The sequence below is a fragment of the Castor canadensis genome, chromosome 13 (assembly GCF_047511655.1).
Source record: "Castor canadensis chromosome 13, mCasCan1.hap1v2, whole genome shotgun sequence".
Lineage (NCBI taxonomy): Eukaryota > Metazoa > Chordata > Mammalia > Rodentia > Castoridae > Castor > Castor canadensis.
Window position 1 is genome coordinate 125,964,730 of NC_133398.1, and position 15,541 is coordinate 125,980,270.

The 15,541-nt window shown below is 44.0% G+C and overlaps 1 protein-coding gene across 9 annotated transcripts in view; it reads right to left on the bottom strand.

Moving 5' to 3' along the window:
• The window catches only part of LOC109683420 (uncharacterized), a 94,851-nt gene that overhangs the window by 12,782 nt on the left and 66,528 nt on the right, over positions 1-15,541 (bottom strand). For 7 of the 9 annotated variants that reach the window (XR_012440603.1, XR_012440602.1, XR_012440601.1 and 4 more), the window contains 2 exons: positions 9,005-9,097; positions 6,338-6,916 (listed from right to left, as the gene is read on the bottom strand). Coding sequence is in view for 1 of the 9 variants with exons in the window: in XM_074052605.1 (XP_073908706.1) it covers positions 6,885-6,916; positions 7,117-7,224; positions 9,005-9,097 (233 nt within the window). In the remaining 8 variants the exon portion in view is untranslated. Of the gene's footprint in view, positions 1-5,226; positions 6,917-7,116; positions 7,225-9,004; positions 9,098-15,541 lie in introns of those variants that run through there. The other 2 variants (XM_074052605.1, XR_002212101.2) reach the window with 2 other exon arrangements.

The window sequence follows — 15,541 nt, forward strand, 5'->3', positions numbered from 1 at the left end:
GGGAGCCACCATGGGAGAGTGCCAAGGCTAAATGGTCTGAGCACATCTCCCCTGTTCAGGGAATCTCTATATACTGCTCTGTGTGTCTCTGTGATGTCAAATCCACTAAGGCATGTTCACCTGCTTGGCTTCCACAGGGCCCTGGTGTCCCTCATATATTGTGGTTCCAGCTGTGTCATTTCCCTAAGCAATATGTGTTGACTTTCGTACAGGTGAAGGAGTGTCCTGCTCCCAGGGTGATGCAGGATGAACTGCAAGCAAGAGCAGAAAGGCCTGGAGCTAGAAGTGGGATCAGACATTGCTCTAGCTTTTGGCAGGTCTGTTTTCCCTCTGTGGCGAGCCCCGCTGCCTCCACTTTCTAAAGTCCTCTCGGAGGAGGTGACAGGCTAGTGAAGGAATGAGGGTCTGACTGTGCTTTCCAAAGTCAGGACCCTGACCTCTGTGATAGTATCAGCCTGCTGGATTTTACCCACAGATAAATATAGGTAGGATAACATGTGTTACGATACTGGGTCAGCCTTACAAAGGAGTATCTTCTGAATGGTCCCCAAATGACATTAAAAATTATCACTCCACTGGGAGAGAAAAAATGGTTTACATAAGCAGGTATCCACAGAATGTCCCTAGTCCGTGTCTTCCTAGTCATGACACCCACACACCTGCTTCTCAAACTGCCCAGTTGTCATCTCTTCATCAGATAGGATTCTACTGAGAGTGTTCACTACCAATCAAATGCCCACAAACTGCCCGCTCTTAGAAACAAGGGATTTTCCAAAGTTTGGACCTACAATTTGTGTGAGCTTCGTTAGCTCTGGATTGATCAGCCCTCACCAGGGCCTCATCACTGAGGTGTAAGAGGGTGAGACAGGAGGACAAAGCAGAAGCCACAGAAGACAGACAGAGATTGACTTTTCACACCATGATGATTGTGATCCACTCAGTACTGGATTCAATGGTGTATGTGCCTTGCCTGACATTCATCTCTCAGCTTCTTCTGAGAAGGCTGGGAGGGGCCACTGATCTCTACTACTCCATGGAATTTGTCACCAAAGTGTCCCCATGCCCTTGCCCAGCCCCTCCCATCCATGCATGATGCAGAGAAACTGAGTTGACAGTATGGGTGTGGGATATGGCTGCATGGATTTAGGTTCCATTACCATGGCTGTCCTCCCACAAGTCGCTAAAGTGACTTGGTGACAAACAGGGCTTAAGGTCAAGGAAGCTGTTTAGGAGCTGTGAGTATCTCTAGTGACACATCGAGCACCTTGGGGTACAATTTCTGACCCCCAAGATTTTTCCATTTGAGTCCTACTACTTCTTTCCTGTCTCAGTGTGCTGTCCACCTCGTGTCCATGCTCAAAGCTGCCTGGGCCTGGAGAACCCAGCACCCTGCTTTACTCTTTCACACAAACCCCTAGACTTTCACCTCCTATCTACGTAACACATTGAGTGGGGTCAGTCAATTCAGACTTAACCCAAAGTCCTGAGGTCCTGGCACAGAAGACAAATGTATGCTTGGCTGCCCCTCTGTGCAATCTCTGAGTGCATACAGCCGGTTGTGGTGGCCTATCTCCACTGTTCAAATGGAGAACTCAGGTCTTCGGTTATAAATCAACTCTTTCCATGGTGCTCTTGGTTATTAAAATGACCAGAGAATGCCAGGTCTGGACAGAGGAGGTCTGAAAGACACCTGTGAACACTCTGCCTGGCACCGCCACTCACACCATCCATTACCATGAAGTGCTCTTGCACCAGGTCTTGAGGCATGGCAATGAACTTAGTGTCCTCATCGATCCACTCCACATCCATGTCGTCAGCCATAGGCCCAGGAGAATTTGTTGTTGGTCCTGTCATAGCATTTGGCTCAAATCCTTGGGCCTCTGAAGGAGGTGGCTCAGCCTCTGCATTTGGCTGGGGAACCATCACCAGACCTATTAATGTAGCTGCAGAAGGAGACAAATCCCCAGATGACCACCTTGGCCTGATGCTTTTGAACATCAGAGATAACCCCAGGCTGCCGGAGGAGCCAGAGCCCTGACCCTACAGCAGGAAACCTTCCTAGACTGTGGTCCCAATGCTGTGGGGTTGCAGGCTCCTCATTCCACTTTGCCCAACTCCAGAAGTAGGTGACAACTCATGTACCTGTTACTTGAAGATCTTCAGGATTAGGAGGGTGTTAGAAGTCCAATAATGGTTGGACCAGAGCTTGGGATTGGACCAGATCCTCCAGGAGTGTTGTTCAGGCCCACCACTGAACCTGCATTCTCAGGAGTTAGGTAGCCCAAAGTACCCTTTCTATCATCCTCCTTGTGCCAGATTCACTGGGAGGGCACCTGACATTCTGACAAATCTCTGCCTAGTTCAAGGAATCTCCGAGTATCAAGGCAGTCAGGAAGGCTAACTCCACAAATCAGGGCCCTCTTTTCATATCCATTCCAACTAAACTGCATCCACAGCCAACAATGGATGGTGGACTTTTGTACAGATGAAGGAGTGTCCTGCTCACAGCAGAAAAAACTAGAGGCAATTGCAGAAAGTCCTGGAGTGAGAGTTGGGACCAGACATTGCTCTAGCTTTTTTTCAGGTCTGTTTTCCATCTGTGGTGAGCCACACTGCCTCTACTTCCTAATATCCTCTCGGAGGAGGTGGCAGGCCAGTGAAGGAATGTGCATCTGACCCTGGATTCCAAAGTCAAGACCCTGTCCTCTGTGATAATATCAGTCTGCTGGACTTTACCCACAGGTAAATATGGGTAGGATGACTTATGTTATGATACCAGGTCAGCCTGACAGAGGAGAATCTACTGAGTTAGTCCCTAATGATACAGAATGATTATCATTCCACTGGGAGAGAAAAATCAGTTTGTATAAGCAGGTATCCACAGAATGTCCCTGGTCCAGGTCTTGCCAGTCACGACACCCACGTACCTGCTTCTCACTCTGCCTAATTGTCAGCTCTTCACCAGATAGGATTGTATGGAGAATTTTTATACCCAATGAAATGCCCACATTTGGTCCTTTCTTAGAAACAATAGATTTTCTGAAGTTTTCAGCTAAAATCTTGATGAGCTTTGATGCCCCGGAGAACTCAACCTTCACTGGGTCAGTCCTCATCACTGAGGTGTAAGAGGGTGAGACAGGAGGACAAAGCAGAAGCCACAGAAGACAGAGATGGGGATGGACCTGTCACACCATGCTCATTGTGATCCAGGCAGTCCTGGATTCAGTGCTGTATGTTTCTGGCATTCAGCTCTCACTTCTTCTGAGTAGTCTGTGAGGGGATATTGGTATTTACTAACCCAAGGAGGTTCATCACCAAAGAGGGCCCCTTCCTTTCATCAAAGATTCAGAGAGGCTGAGTTGACACCATCTGTGTGGGATATGGCTTCCTGTATATGGATTCCAGTGTCATTGCTCTCTTCCTCCTGGAGGATAAACTGACCTTGTGTCAAAGAGAGCTCAAGGTCAAGGATGTGTTGAGGAACTGTGGGTCCCTGCAGTGCACCTGGGCCTATACATTCTGACCTCAAGGTTTTCCCACTGGGACTCTAAATTGCCTTTTCTGGTCTCAGGGTGGTGTCCAGCTCTTGGTCTGGCTCACTGACTCCTAATCTGGTGAATTGAGCAACCCTAATTTTTAATACAAACCTCCAGAGTATAACCTCCTCAAAGAGTGTGGAGGCAGGTCCTGGGCACTCACCTAAATGCCTGAGGTTCTAGCACATGGACAAATGAAGTCCTAACTGTTGCACAGCTACACACAGCCACACCCACACAGTAGCCCACACTGTTCTCGGACATGCCTGGCTAGACAATAATACAGATTTGAGGTAATAGAGCTGGGTTCATAACTGGCCCCTATTCCAGCCAAGTGTCTTACCCTGGACAGGTCATTGTGGTTCTCACGTCCTCCCCACTCTCCCCTTTTTCTCATTGAGTAGTCACCCTAGCATCTGCTAGCTAGGAAACCCTTGCTTTTACGTGCCCATAGCTACCTGTGTTACTTGTGGCACTCAGAACAGTTGGAAGATGTAGGTAATGCACTAATATGGAGAAGGGACAATTAGAAGGGTAGATAAGGGCAACAACAAAAAAAATGAAATGCAGGCATTGCAGTACACATCTTCAATTGCCATACTTTGGAGGTTCGGGGAAGAGCATCTCAAGTTCAAGGCCATACTGAGCCACATAGGAAGATGCTGTCCCTCAAATGAATAAAAAATGAAACACAACTCTACCCAAGCCTGAGTTCCATAATGGTATGAAGGGAAGATCATAAATGTGTATATAGAAATGGAAACATATGGACAAAATGGCTTATGCAAGCTCACATATTTATATGCACATTCACAGCCCTGTGTACCCCTGGAAGTGTTTGAGGGTATTCAGGACACTGCATGATATTTGAAGATCTGGGAGGAATGTGGAGGTGTGGAGACCACCCTTATGGTGGGAACAAGGTCCTGGGTGGACCTGGACAGACAGGTTCTCTGTCAGGACTAGGGCTGATCCTGGCTTTGGGAGAGGCAGGTATCACAAGAAACCCTTCCTGTTATCCTTGTGGTACCAGATTCCCACTCTGATGAACGTCTCCTCTACTCAAGGCCACTTGAGAGAGCATCAAGGGCACTGAGAATGGCTAACTTCACACAGTAATGCCATCCAAACAAAACTATACACAGACACACAAATGAGGATGGGCTTTCATGAAGGTAAGTAAAAATACTGCTCCCAGTGCCACAAAGCAGAATGAACTGCAGGCAGCAGTAAGAATGCACAGAAACAGCAAAGTGAACCATGCAGCTGCTCTTGTAGATTGCAGGGCTGAGCTTGCCCTCTTTGTGCAACATCAACTGCCTCCACTTCCTCCTGCCCTCACAGAGGAGGTGACAACCCTAGAAAGGAGTGATGCTAGGACCCAGGATTCCAATATCAGGGCTCTGTCCTGAAGGAGAATCTCAGGCTGATGGATAGGAGCTACACTATAGGCAGTCCTAGGTAGGACGCCCTGGGTTATGCTTGGTGTGCCTGCCAAAGGAGGAGCTGCTGCGTGATCCCCAAGGTCCACCTTTCGCTTTCTCTCTTCTGAGAGAGCAACAAAGACTGCTATCAGGAGGGTTCCCCAGAGTGTAAGTGGCCCAGGTAATGCCGGCCCTGACACCCACACATCTGCTTCCTCTCCTTGCCCAATTTTGGTCTCCAGAGAAGATTCTTTCTCTTCATCACATAGAGTTCTACATATAATATTTATTATCAATAAATTGTTAACGCATGGCCCACTCCTTCAAACCAAATATTTTCTACAATTCTTGACTAAAAATTGGCGTGAGCTTTATGTCCATCAACTGATCAGACATCACCCAGGAAGGCCTGGGTGATGTATAAGAGGATGAGAAAAATGACAAGGGCAAAGTCACAGAACACAGAGATGGAGGTTGATGTGTTATAACACACTGACTGTAGTCACCCAGTGAGTACGAGATCAGATGGTGTCATGAACCTGCCATTCAACACTCAACTCTTTCTGAGCACACTGTGAGGAGCCCTTGATCCAAGCCATTCTGAGGAGTGTGTCACCCAGGAGGGCACCTGCCCTGCCCACACCCACCCTTCCATGGAAGGTGCTGTGAGGCCAAGTTGGCAGTTGTGTGAGATATGGCTTCCTTGATTCAGGTTCCCTTATCATTCCCATTCTCCTTGAAGCTAAAATGACCTGTCATCACTAGGTATCAAAGTTAAGGTCACTGTTCCTGATCCTGGGGACCCTGTGATATGCCCTTCACATTCATGCTCCAAGACCTTACCATGGTGACTCTAAGTCATTCTTTCCTCCCTCAGGAAGCTGTCCAGCTTCTGCTCATGCTCACAGCCTCTTGGGTACCCACTACCCAATCTATCCTTTCACGCAAACGTACAGGCTCAAACTCCCTCTCACTTTCACTAAAGGAGTGAGGCCAATCATTCAGAATTCACTCAGAGTTCTGGCACAGGTGATCAATCAGGGACTGGCTGTCCTGTTCCATTCCTGAATCTACATAGTAACTGCGTCGGCCTTTGTGCAGTGTACAAAGTGGAGTTGAATTATCTATCAGATCAAGAAAATGGCCCTGCTCAGGTTGCTCCCTGGATTTCAATGGGAAAAATGTCCCTGCACCAGGGAATGCCAGATTTGGCCAGAAGGGTCACAAGAATGCCTGCCTCCACTATGATTGCACAACCACTTACATCGGTTAGCATTAATTGCTCTGCCACCAATTTGGGCTAGAATGTCAAGAGTTGAGTTTTATACTTAATCAGTACCTTTTCTACGGTCACAGATCAAGGCCAGGTAGACTCACATGATGGAACCGGCATCGTTGCCTGATGGAGCTCTGGAGTCTCTTTGGGAGCTGTCTCAAACTCCACAGCTTTTGAACGAGATAATTTGAGCTCCACATCCTCCAAAATAGGTTCTGAAGTTGGTTCCACACCTTGATGTGGTGATACAACTACAGGAAGAGACAAGATCCCATAATTCTACCTTGCCTTCCAAAGGCAGAGATTATGCTAGGTTTACTTAGTTGACTGACTCTGAAGGATGAGGCATTGGGATATCACGTACAGGGATCATCCTACTGAGTCCCAGAATCATCCTCTAGGAGTAATAACCTGAGCCACCTACTCTGGACAACAAACTGGGCCAAGAGCAGGACACTGCATTGCTAAGTCACAGCAGTGGAAATCCTCTGGGGTCACCATTTGAACACTCTGTTGAGTTCATGCTCTGTTGCGGTGAACCTTCGGTTGCTGTCCCTGGTTGTGGGGATGAAGATGGGGTCCCAGAACAGCACAGAAGGCACCATTTTATCCAGAATTTCTGCCTTGGAGAGTTTCTCCTGGGAGACGTCACAGAGGAAGTTGGCTGGCACATGTTCTCCCTGGTTTGGGGCCAAAGAGGGACAGTTCAAGCATGGAGACAGTAGCTCACTGGAAAAAGGACTTTGTCATAGAGTCAAGTGACAAATACACACAGACACACAAACACACACCCACAAGAGGAGGGATCTGTTGTGGTCTCTGAGAGATTAGACTGGTTTGTGTGCCCCTCCTTCAACTGCCCTGTACTGCCCTCTGTCACCTTTGGGGTCCTCTGGAAACATCTCCACTGGCATTGTGGTCAAATACTGATGTAGTTTCTCCAGACAGAGGCTGGCCTCCAGGGTTGGTTCTCCTGGAACGTGAGCCTCTGCACAATGGGAGACATTGAGAAAACATCCTTTACTCTATAAGGTTTAGAGAGATATGAGTTTGTTACAGTGGATCAGGACAGTGCTTGCCTGGCCAACAGGGTTCTAAATTCTCTGGCCCATATCCAGGAAGTGAGGGCATCTCTGAAGGTCTCCTCAACTGACACTTTGTCTCAGACAAGACATCTCCTAGGTTCACTATGCTGCTGAATGCTTCCTGGACTGCTCCATGTGGAAAACTATACATTGTCACACCCACATCCCCCAGACCACTGTCTCCAGATGGGTCTGAATGTGCCAGTGCCCAACTGTGAGGAAATCAAGTTAGGTTCACACCCAGTGCCTCTTTCCAACAAGGCATGTGACCTCAGACAGGTTATTCTGGCTCTCATGACTTTCCTCGTTTCATTACTTGTACTTTTGGGCGCATCCTAGTATCTGTCTCATAGAAAGGCCTGAGTTAGCCATGACTGTCTTACCTGTCATAGTCTGGAACCCTCAGAGACAGCTGGCACCTGATGCACATGCACTAACTTAGAGATGGGACAATTGAAAAGAAGGAGGAAAACAATATAATGCAGACCAAGTGTGGTAGTCTCCACACTTAAGAGGCTAAGGGAAGAGCATCTAGAGTTAAAGGCTACCCTGATCTCCATAACCAGTCCTCATCTCTTATAAAAATAAAATTGAAACACAACTCAACACAGACGTGAATAGCACAGTGCTAGCTAGAGAAAAATCACAACTGTATGCATAGGGATGTGTACATACAGACACACAAAGGCTTATTATGAACATCTACATTCACAGATAATCACATATGCTCTCACAGATACGCATGGCCATGTGTGTGAACACAGGCTCACAAGCAGACACACTGACAAGGATGAGGAATTCTGACTCCCTGACTGCAAAAATGCAGCCGGTCCACAGAGTTGACTAACATCTGCTCTACACTTACATTCATTTGAAGAGCTGAAGCCAAGACAGCCTTCCTGGACTGGTTTTATTCCTCTTCTTACACATTTCCAAATGGTAAAATCTACTGGTTGAAACTTGCTTTCAGGCATCAAACGTTGTCAGTTCTCAAAATTAGGCCTGAATTCTGCCCTTCTTGAAGGCAGCCTTTGAAGATGCTTCAGCCTGCACTGCCCATCCCCAGTCAGTAGGGCTATGTGTTATTATTCTGTCTGCCTCATGATCTTGTATTAATATCTTAATAAAGGTGTCTCCCTCCCTGTCTTGCGTCTCAGCACTCCAGTACGACTTGCAGAGTCATCCAGCCAAAGCAGCCTTCGGAGGCTATGGTCCTAGATGACTACAAGCTCGAGAAGGCCTGAGCATGGACACTCAACTGGGCTGCTTCCAAATTCCTGACCCACAGAAAAAGAGTGTAGTATTTTTTCTTGTTTTACTATGCTAAATGTTAGAGAAATCTCTTACACAGCTATAGGGAACTTACAGATAACAGATGGCAGGCCCATATGCTAACTACTGGTGGCATCCAGCACTGTTCTACAACCTCAGGGTCTCACACTGGGAGCCCAGGTTCATCGTGACACCTGCTCTACAAGAAAGCATCTATGGCCTCAGCAACAACCCTACCACGTGCATCTGATGGGGGTTGATACTTAACAAAACTGAAGTGACGAAGTGTGCTAAGGGAGCTCTGCCTCATGGACTCCTCCTCAGCTCAGTCACTGCTAGAAGCTGGGGTGTGGGAATTGTTTCTCTCATAGAAGAAAGATCTCTGTTATCTCAACATGCTCCTTAATTTACCTGCATTCCCAGAATCTGAAATTTTTTCAAGTTGAAATGTAACCATGTGACAACTTTCTGATAATCGGTGTCTCTGTAGAACATTCTTCATATCTGTAAATTAGAAAAACAAGGATTTTATATTCAAACAATTATCTTCAGATATCCATTATTTTGTATAAATATCTACAACATATATAGAAATATGAAAGCATGTATTACCAATTGTATTTAAAAATCTGGAAGAATGTATATCAAATTGATTAGCCTTACAAAATTGGATCAATATCAATTTATACTTCTAGTACTCAATTATACCAACAGTCAAGGTAAACAGAAATATACATAGAAAACCCTAAGTAAGTTTGAATCATGTTCACTGTTTGATGTTCTTCTTTCTTTTCTGTTTGCCATCATTATCTTGTTCATGTATGGATTTGGCTTGACATGACTGTAGCCATCCTGGTTCATAACCACTATGGTGGTCCCAGAGTAACCCTAGTCAGTTTTTCCAACAATCACTATTAGACAAAACCACTAGAGACATTCATGGAGCTTTAAATAGGGATCCTGGCTCCCAGATGCACCTGACTCTCAATATTAAGATAAACTGAGAGCATTCCAGCCAGAATGAAGTCACTTTTGTCCTAACTCACAAATATGCCATTCTTTCTAACCCATATTTAGGGAATCCAAGTGGTCTTGCTGCCACCCAGAGCCATGCTTCTGGCAGTAACTCCCCCCAATAAATTCTACTCTGTGCAACTGTAGATATGTCTAGCCCTCGTACTTTGGTCTCACAGCACCTAGGGTGGGCCACATACACTAGGACCAAGTTGTCCTAAATACTGTTGAAGACAATAAATGGAACCCACATGCTTAGCTCTGTTACCTCTCAAAATTTCACTAATATGAATGCTATTTTCAAGATATGACATGCATACATTTTTGTGGAACTGGGGTTTGAATTCAACATGCTCTACTGTTTGAACCACACCTCCAGACCATTTTTCTCTGGGTATTTTGGAGATGGGGTCTCACAAAGTATTCTCCTGTGCTGGCCTCAAACTATGACCCTCCTGTTCTCAGCCTCCCAGTAGCCAGGATCACAGGCATGAGCCACTGTTGCCCAACAAGCCCTTTGTTTGTTTGTTATGCATCTATTTAGTTTGGCAGCACTGAGGATTTACCTCAACACCTCAAGCAAACTACCCCTTGAGCCAGTTCTTTTCCTTTTTTCTTTGAGGGAGTTGTTAACAAGGTTTTTTTTAATAAACTTTTTATTAGGATATTCGTTATATGGGGGGATTGACAACAATTCCGAATAGACTTGTACTGTACATTGGTTACATTGTCCCCATTATCTCTTCCCATTAACCCTCTCCCCACCCCACTTAAAGCAATTGCAAGTTTTCTCAGTTCTACTTCACAGAGGTACATGAAGTCCATCAACCATATACCATCACGTTAATCTCCTTCATTTACTCTCCTCCTCCCACTAGTACACCAATACACACTGTATCCATTTTACAGTCCTGTTTTTCATTATTAATATTTAAGTTAGTGTTCAAAGGGGTTTCTCAATGTATGCCCAGTTGGGTAGACTCACCAGTTCTTTGGCTTTTAGTTTAGTTTTTTTTTTTTCAAGTAGACTCTTGCACTTTGGCCTGGGCCAACTTGGTCCCTCAATCCTCCTTATTTCTGTCTTCTGAATAGCTGGGATTGCCAGCCTGAACCACGTAACAAAGCTTGATTTTATAATAGGGTCTTGCTAGTTCCTAATCAAGTTGAGCCTGAGACTCAATCTTTTTCTCCATTTCCAGGGTAGGTGGGATTACAGGCATTTGCCACCACAGCCAGCCAACATGCCCTATTCTGAAGTTCAAAGCTGACTCATTTTCTACATATATGTTTATCCATGCAACCACCACTCAGATCAAGAAGCAGAAATTTATTATACCTCATAAGCACAATTTTGATGTTAGGTTGGCATGCAGTTTGTGAATGAGATTATTTTTAGAAGGGCACAATTCTACAAGGGTAAAGAGAAAAGAAAGATAAGAGCAACCTAATTTTGGAAGCTGGAGCTCACTGGGATAAATTGAATAGTACATGGACAAGTAGAACTGACCTGGCATATCCAGGAAAATTGAAACCTAAGACAGCAATGGGGAAAGCCCAGAGGGAAGTCAATTTAAATAGAATGCTAGGAAGGTGTTCAGAATTAGTAGAACCAAGTTATTCTAACAGGATGATTGTGAACTTAGATTCCAAGTGTAATGGCACATACCTGTAAGCTCAGCACTCAGGAGGCTGAAGCCAAACAATCACACATCAAGGCTATCCTGGACTACATAGGGAGAAGGAAGGGAAAGAGGAAGGGGAAGGAAAGGAGAAAGGAAAAAAAAGAATAATCTATAACGTAAGTGAACTTCAAAAAAGTCAGTGTCACAAAAGACAAAGGAGGATCAACCAGATTAAAGGAAACTAAAGAAACATGACAGCTAAATGGAATGCCTGATCATGATTTTATGAAAAGATAAAGATTCAATGAGGTTGAGATGTCAGTTCTTCCTAACGTGACCTATAGATTCCATGCAACCCAACTGAAACCCCAGCAAGCTGCTTTATAGATAATGACAAGCAGACTTAAGAGTTTAAAACAGGTACATGAATGAAACAGGAAGTTCTCAAAGGGAGAGGTACAAATGACCAGTATATACAAGAAGAAATGTTCAACTTCCCTGGCTACAACAGATATGCAAATCACAACAACACTTACATTTCATCTCACCCCGGTTAGAATGGCTGTAATCAAGGGCAATAATAACCACAAATGCTGGCGAGGATGTGGTGAAATGGAACCCTTAAACATGCTGGTGGGAATGCAAATTAGTACAACCACTTCAGAAAGCAGTCTGGAGATTCCTCAGAAAGCTAAAGCTAGAACTGCCATATGATCCACTGATACTGCCCCTGGGCATCTGCCCAAAGGAACATAAGACAGGATACAATAAAAACACCTGTGCACCCATGTTCATCAGAGCATGACTCACAATAGCCAAGCTGTGGGAACAACCCAGGTGTCCTGCAACTGATGAATGCATAAGAAAATGTGGTGTATACACACAGGAGTTTTACTCAGCCAGAAGGGATAATGATGTGTGGTTTGAAAGTGAATGCATACAATTGGAAGACATCATGTTAAGTGAAGTTAGCCAGGATCAGAAACACAAAGGCCGTATGTTTCTCTCATACGTGGAAGATAGGCCCAAAAGAAAAACATACAAACTCAGATGTAGAACGTGTTTGTCATAGTAGAACTGTTCCATGGAACTCAGGGAAAGAGGGAAAGGAAAAGAGAATGACAGAGCATCAGTAATATCATAAAACATAACATCTGTGAAGGTAGAGGATATGAGGGTGTGTACTGAAAGCTGTTGAAAAAGGGGGGGTGGGAGGTAAAGGGGTAAGGGAGAGCAACAGAAGGGACTGAACAGAACAAAATACACTCACAGAGGGGAAACACAGAGAAACCCTTTGAACGTCAACTTAAATATTAATAATGAAACAAGAACTATAAAACAGGTACAGTGTGTGTCTGGGGGTACTAGTGGGAGGAGGAAGGGTGAATAAAGGAGATTAATATGAGCATATACCTTAGATGGACTTCATATACTTATATGAAATAGACTTCATATACTTATATGAAATAGAACAAAGAAATCTCTTGCAAATGCTTTAAGTGAGGTGATTTTTAGGAGGAGAGATGATCAGGGCAATCTAACTAATGTACAATATAATCCTAATCAGAACTAACACTATGAGTTCCCCCCATATAACAAATACATCACAATAAAAATTTTTTATAATAAAAATAGTTTCTGCCAGGTATCGAGGGGGTGGTGGGGAGAGGGAAAGGGCGGAGTGGGTGGAGGGGGCAGGGGGGGAGAAATGACCCAAGCATTTTATGCACATATGAATAATAAAACAGTAAAAAATTTTTAAAAAGTAAATAAATGAGAAGAAGAGAAAAGAAAATCTCTAGTTTACATGGACTAGAAAGGCAGGAGCTGTGGATATAGCTCAGAGGTTGACTGTGTGCCTAGCAGCCACAAGGCTCTGAGTTCAATCACAGCACAGCAGGAAAAAAAAAAGGCAAAAGATTCAGATCAGCCAGCATGATACTGAAGAATGAGGTCAGAGAACTGACACTACCCAATTTTGAGACTTACCATTTACACTAATAAGAAGTGTGGTGTTAGTGAAAGCATAGAAGGTGGATCACAAGTTCACAATTGAGTCCAGAAATAGATTCACAAATACAGAAAAGTGATTTTCTTTGGCAGCGGGGTGTGGCAGTGCTGAGTTTGAATTCAGGACCTCGCATTTGTTAGGCAGGCACTCTTAGCTTGGGTCACACCCTCAGTCCTTTTTGTTTTAGTTGTTTTTCGCATAAGATCTGGTGCTTTTTGCCCAGGTTGGCCTCAGACAGTGATCCTGCTATGGACAGTCTCCTATGTAGCTGGGATTAGAGACACGCACCTTCACACCCAGCTTATTTGTTAAGATGAACTCACATTAAATTTTTGCTCCCACTGACCATCAACCACTACCTCTTGATCTCCACCTCCAGAGCAGCTGAGGTTAAAAACATGAGCCACCACCTCTGGCTATAAAGTGATTCCTGACAGAGGAGCAAAGGAAGTTCAATGGAGAAAGGACAGTCTATTCCATAGAAGATGCTGGATATCCACATGTAGTAAATAAGTAAATCTAGACACTGAGTTACAATTTTTACAATAATTAATGCAAAATGGACCACAGAGACACATGTAAAACTTATGTTATGAAAATAACATAGAAGAAAACCTAGGTGACCTTGGGCTTTCTCCACAAAAATGTGTCAAAATGCAGTAAACACTGAATTTTGGATGAATCTAAAATAACCTACTGTAAACACTTTATTTTGTAGACAACAAACTCAGGCCCATAGAGATATTCTGAATTATCTGAGGTCCAGGCTTCATTTCTTTTCTTTATGGAAGTATAAAATGCATGGATAATTACTTCTAAAGAATTAGAATTGTGCCAAATTGTAATGTCAGTACTTGTTAACTTGAACACAGATTTTTTTTTTTTGGTGACACGGGTTTGAACTCAAGACCTCATGCTCTGTAAGCAAGCACTCTTACTACTTGAGCCACTCTGCCAGCCCCAGAATTTTTTAAATGAGTAAGAACTGTGATTAGGAATAGCTTCTCTTCTTGTAAGTAACAGAAGAAGAATGGAGGGCTGAGGATACAGCTCACTGGGAGAACACTTGCCTAACATGTACAAGGCTCTGGTTTCCTTCCCCAGAACCACACACACACAAAAAAAGATGGACTTCATTAATATTCTATTTATTGTGATCTCTATACTACATGCACAAATGTGTACACACAATTTAATGAATAATAAATACTTACGTACTCTTTAGATTACTTGAAGAAAATAATTTACTAATATACTTGAAGCCTTGCCATTCTTCTCCCCAAACATAACCACTCTTGTGAACTTTGGGAAATCTGGACATTGCTCTTTGTTTTTATCATGTTTTAGCTATTCCTAAACAAGATAGCAATTAGTTTTGTATGTTTTTGCTGTGTTTGTTCTTTTGGGGGTTCACTGAATTTCCTTAAAGATCTATACTCTTAATAAAATTTAGAAAAAAAATTTAAACAGTGAGTATATTTTTTATCAAAATTAAAGAACACCAGAAGATTTGTCTTTCAAAATGATCAACTATCAAGCCAAAGCACTTACTCTTCACAACATGCTTTTAGAGCTGACCAAAAGGTAAGAGCAGACCAAAAGGTAAGCGCAGTCCTCATTCTATAGTGCTGAGAAATCATGAAAAAATAAAAGGTAAAGAACAGAGGCCAGGCACAGTGGTTCATGCCTGTACAAATCCCAGCTACTTGGGAAGCAGAGATTAGGAGATCACAATTCTAGTACAGACCAGGCAAAAAGTTAGCAAGACCTGGTCTAGAGGTGTGGCTCAAGTGGTAGACTGCCTGTGCAAACACAAGGCCCTGAGTTCAAAGTCCAGTACCACCAAACAAACCCCAAAAGGTTGCAAGACCCCCATCTCTATCAACAAGTTAGGCATGGTGGTATGCACCTGTAATCCTTCTGCATGAGGTCTCACAGTGAGGAGGATTGAGGTCTGAGACCCACCCGAGGTGGGTGACTACTACTCAAGACTGTCAACTGAGTACTGGTGGCTCATCTCTGCAATCCTAGCTACACACAAAACAGAGATCAGGAGGACTGTGGTTCAAAGCCAGCCTGGCCAAATAGTTCATGACACCTTATCTCAAAAGTACTCAACACAGACACAAAAAAAGAGTTGTTGAAGTGGCTCAAGTGGTAGAGCACCTGCCTAGCAAATGAGAGGCTCTGAGTTCAAACCCCAGTACCACCAATGAATAGATAGATAAAGAGTTTCACACAGGGCTAGCCTTACTTTTTTTTTTTTTTTTTTTTTTGTGGGACTGTATTTGAGCTCAGGAC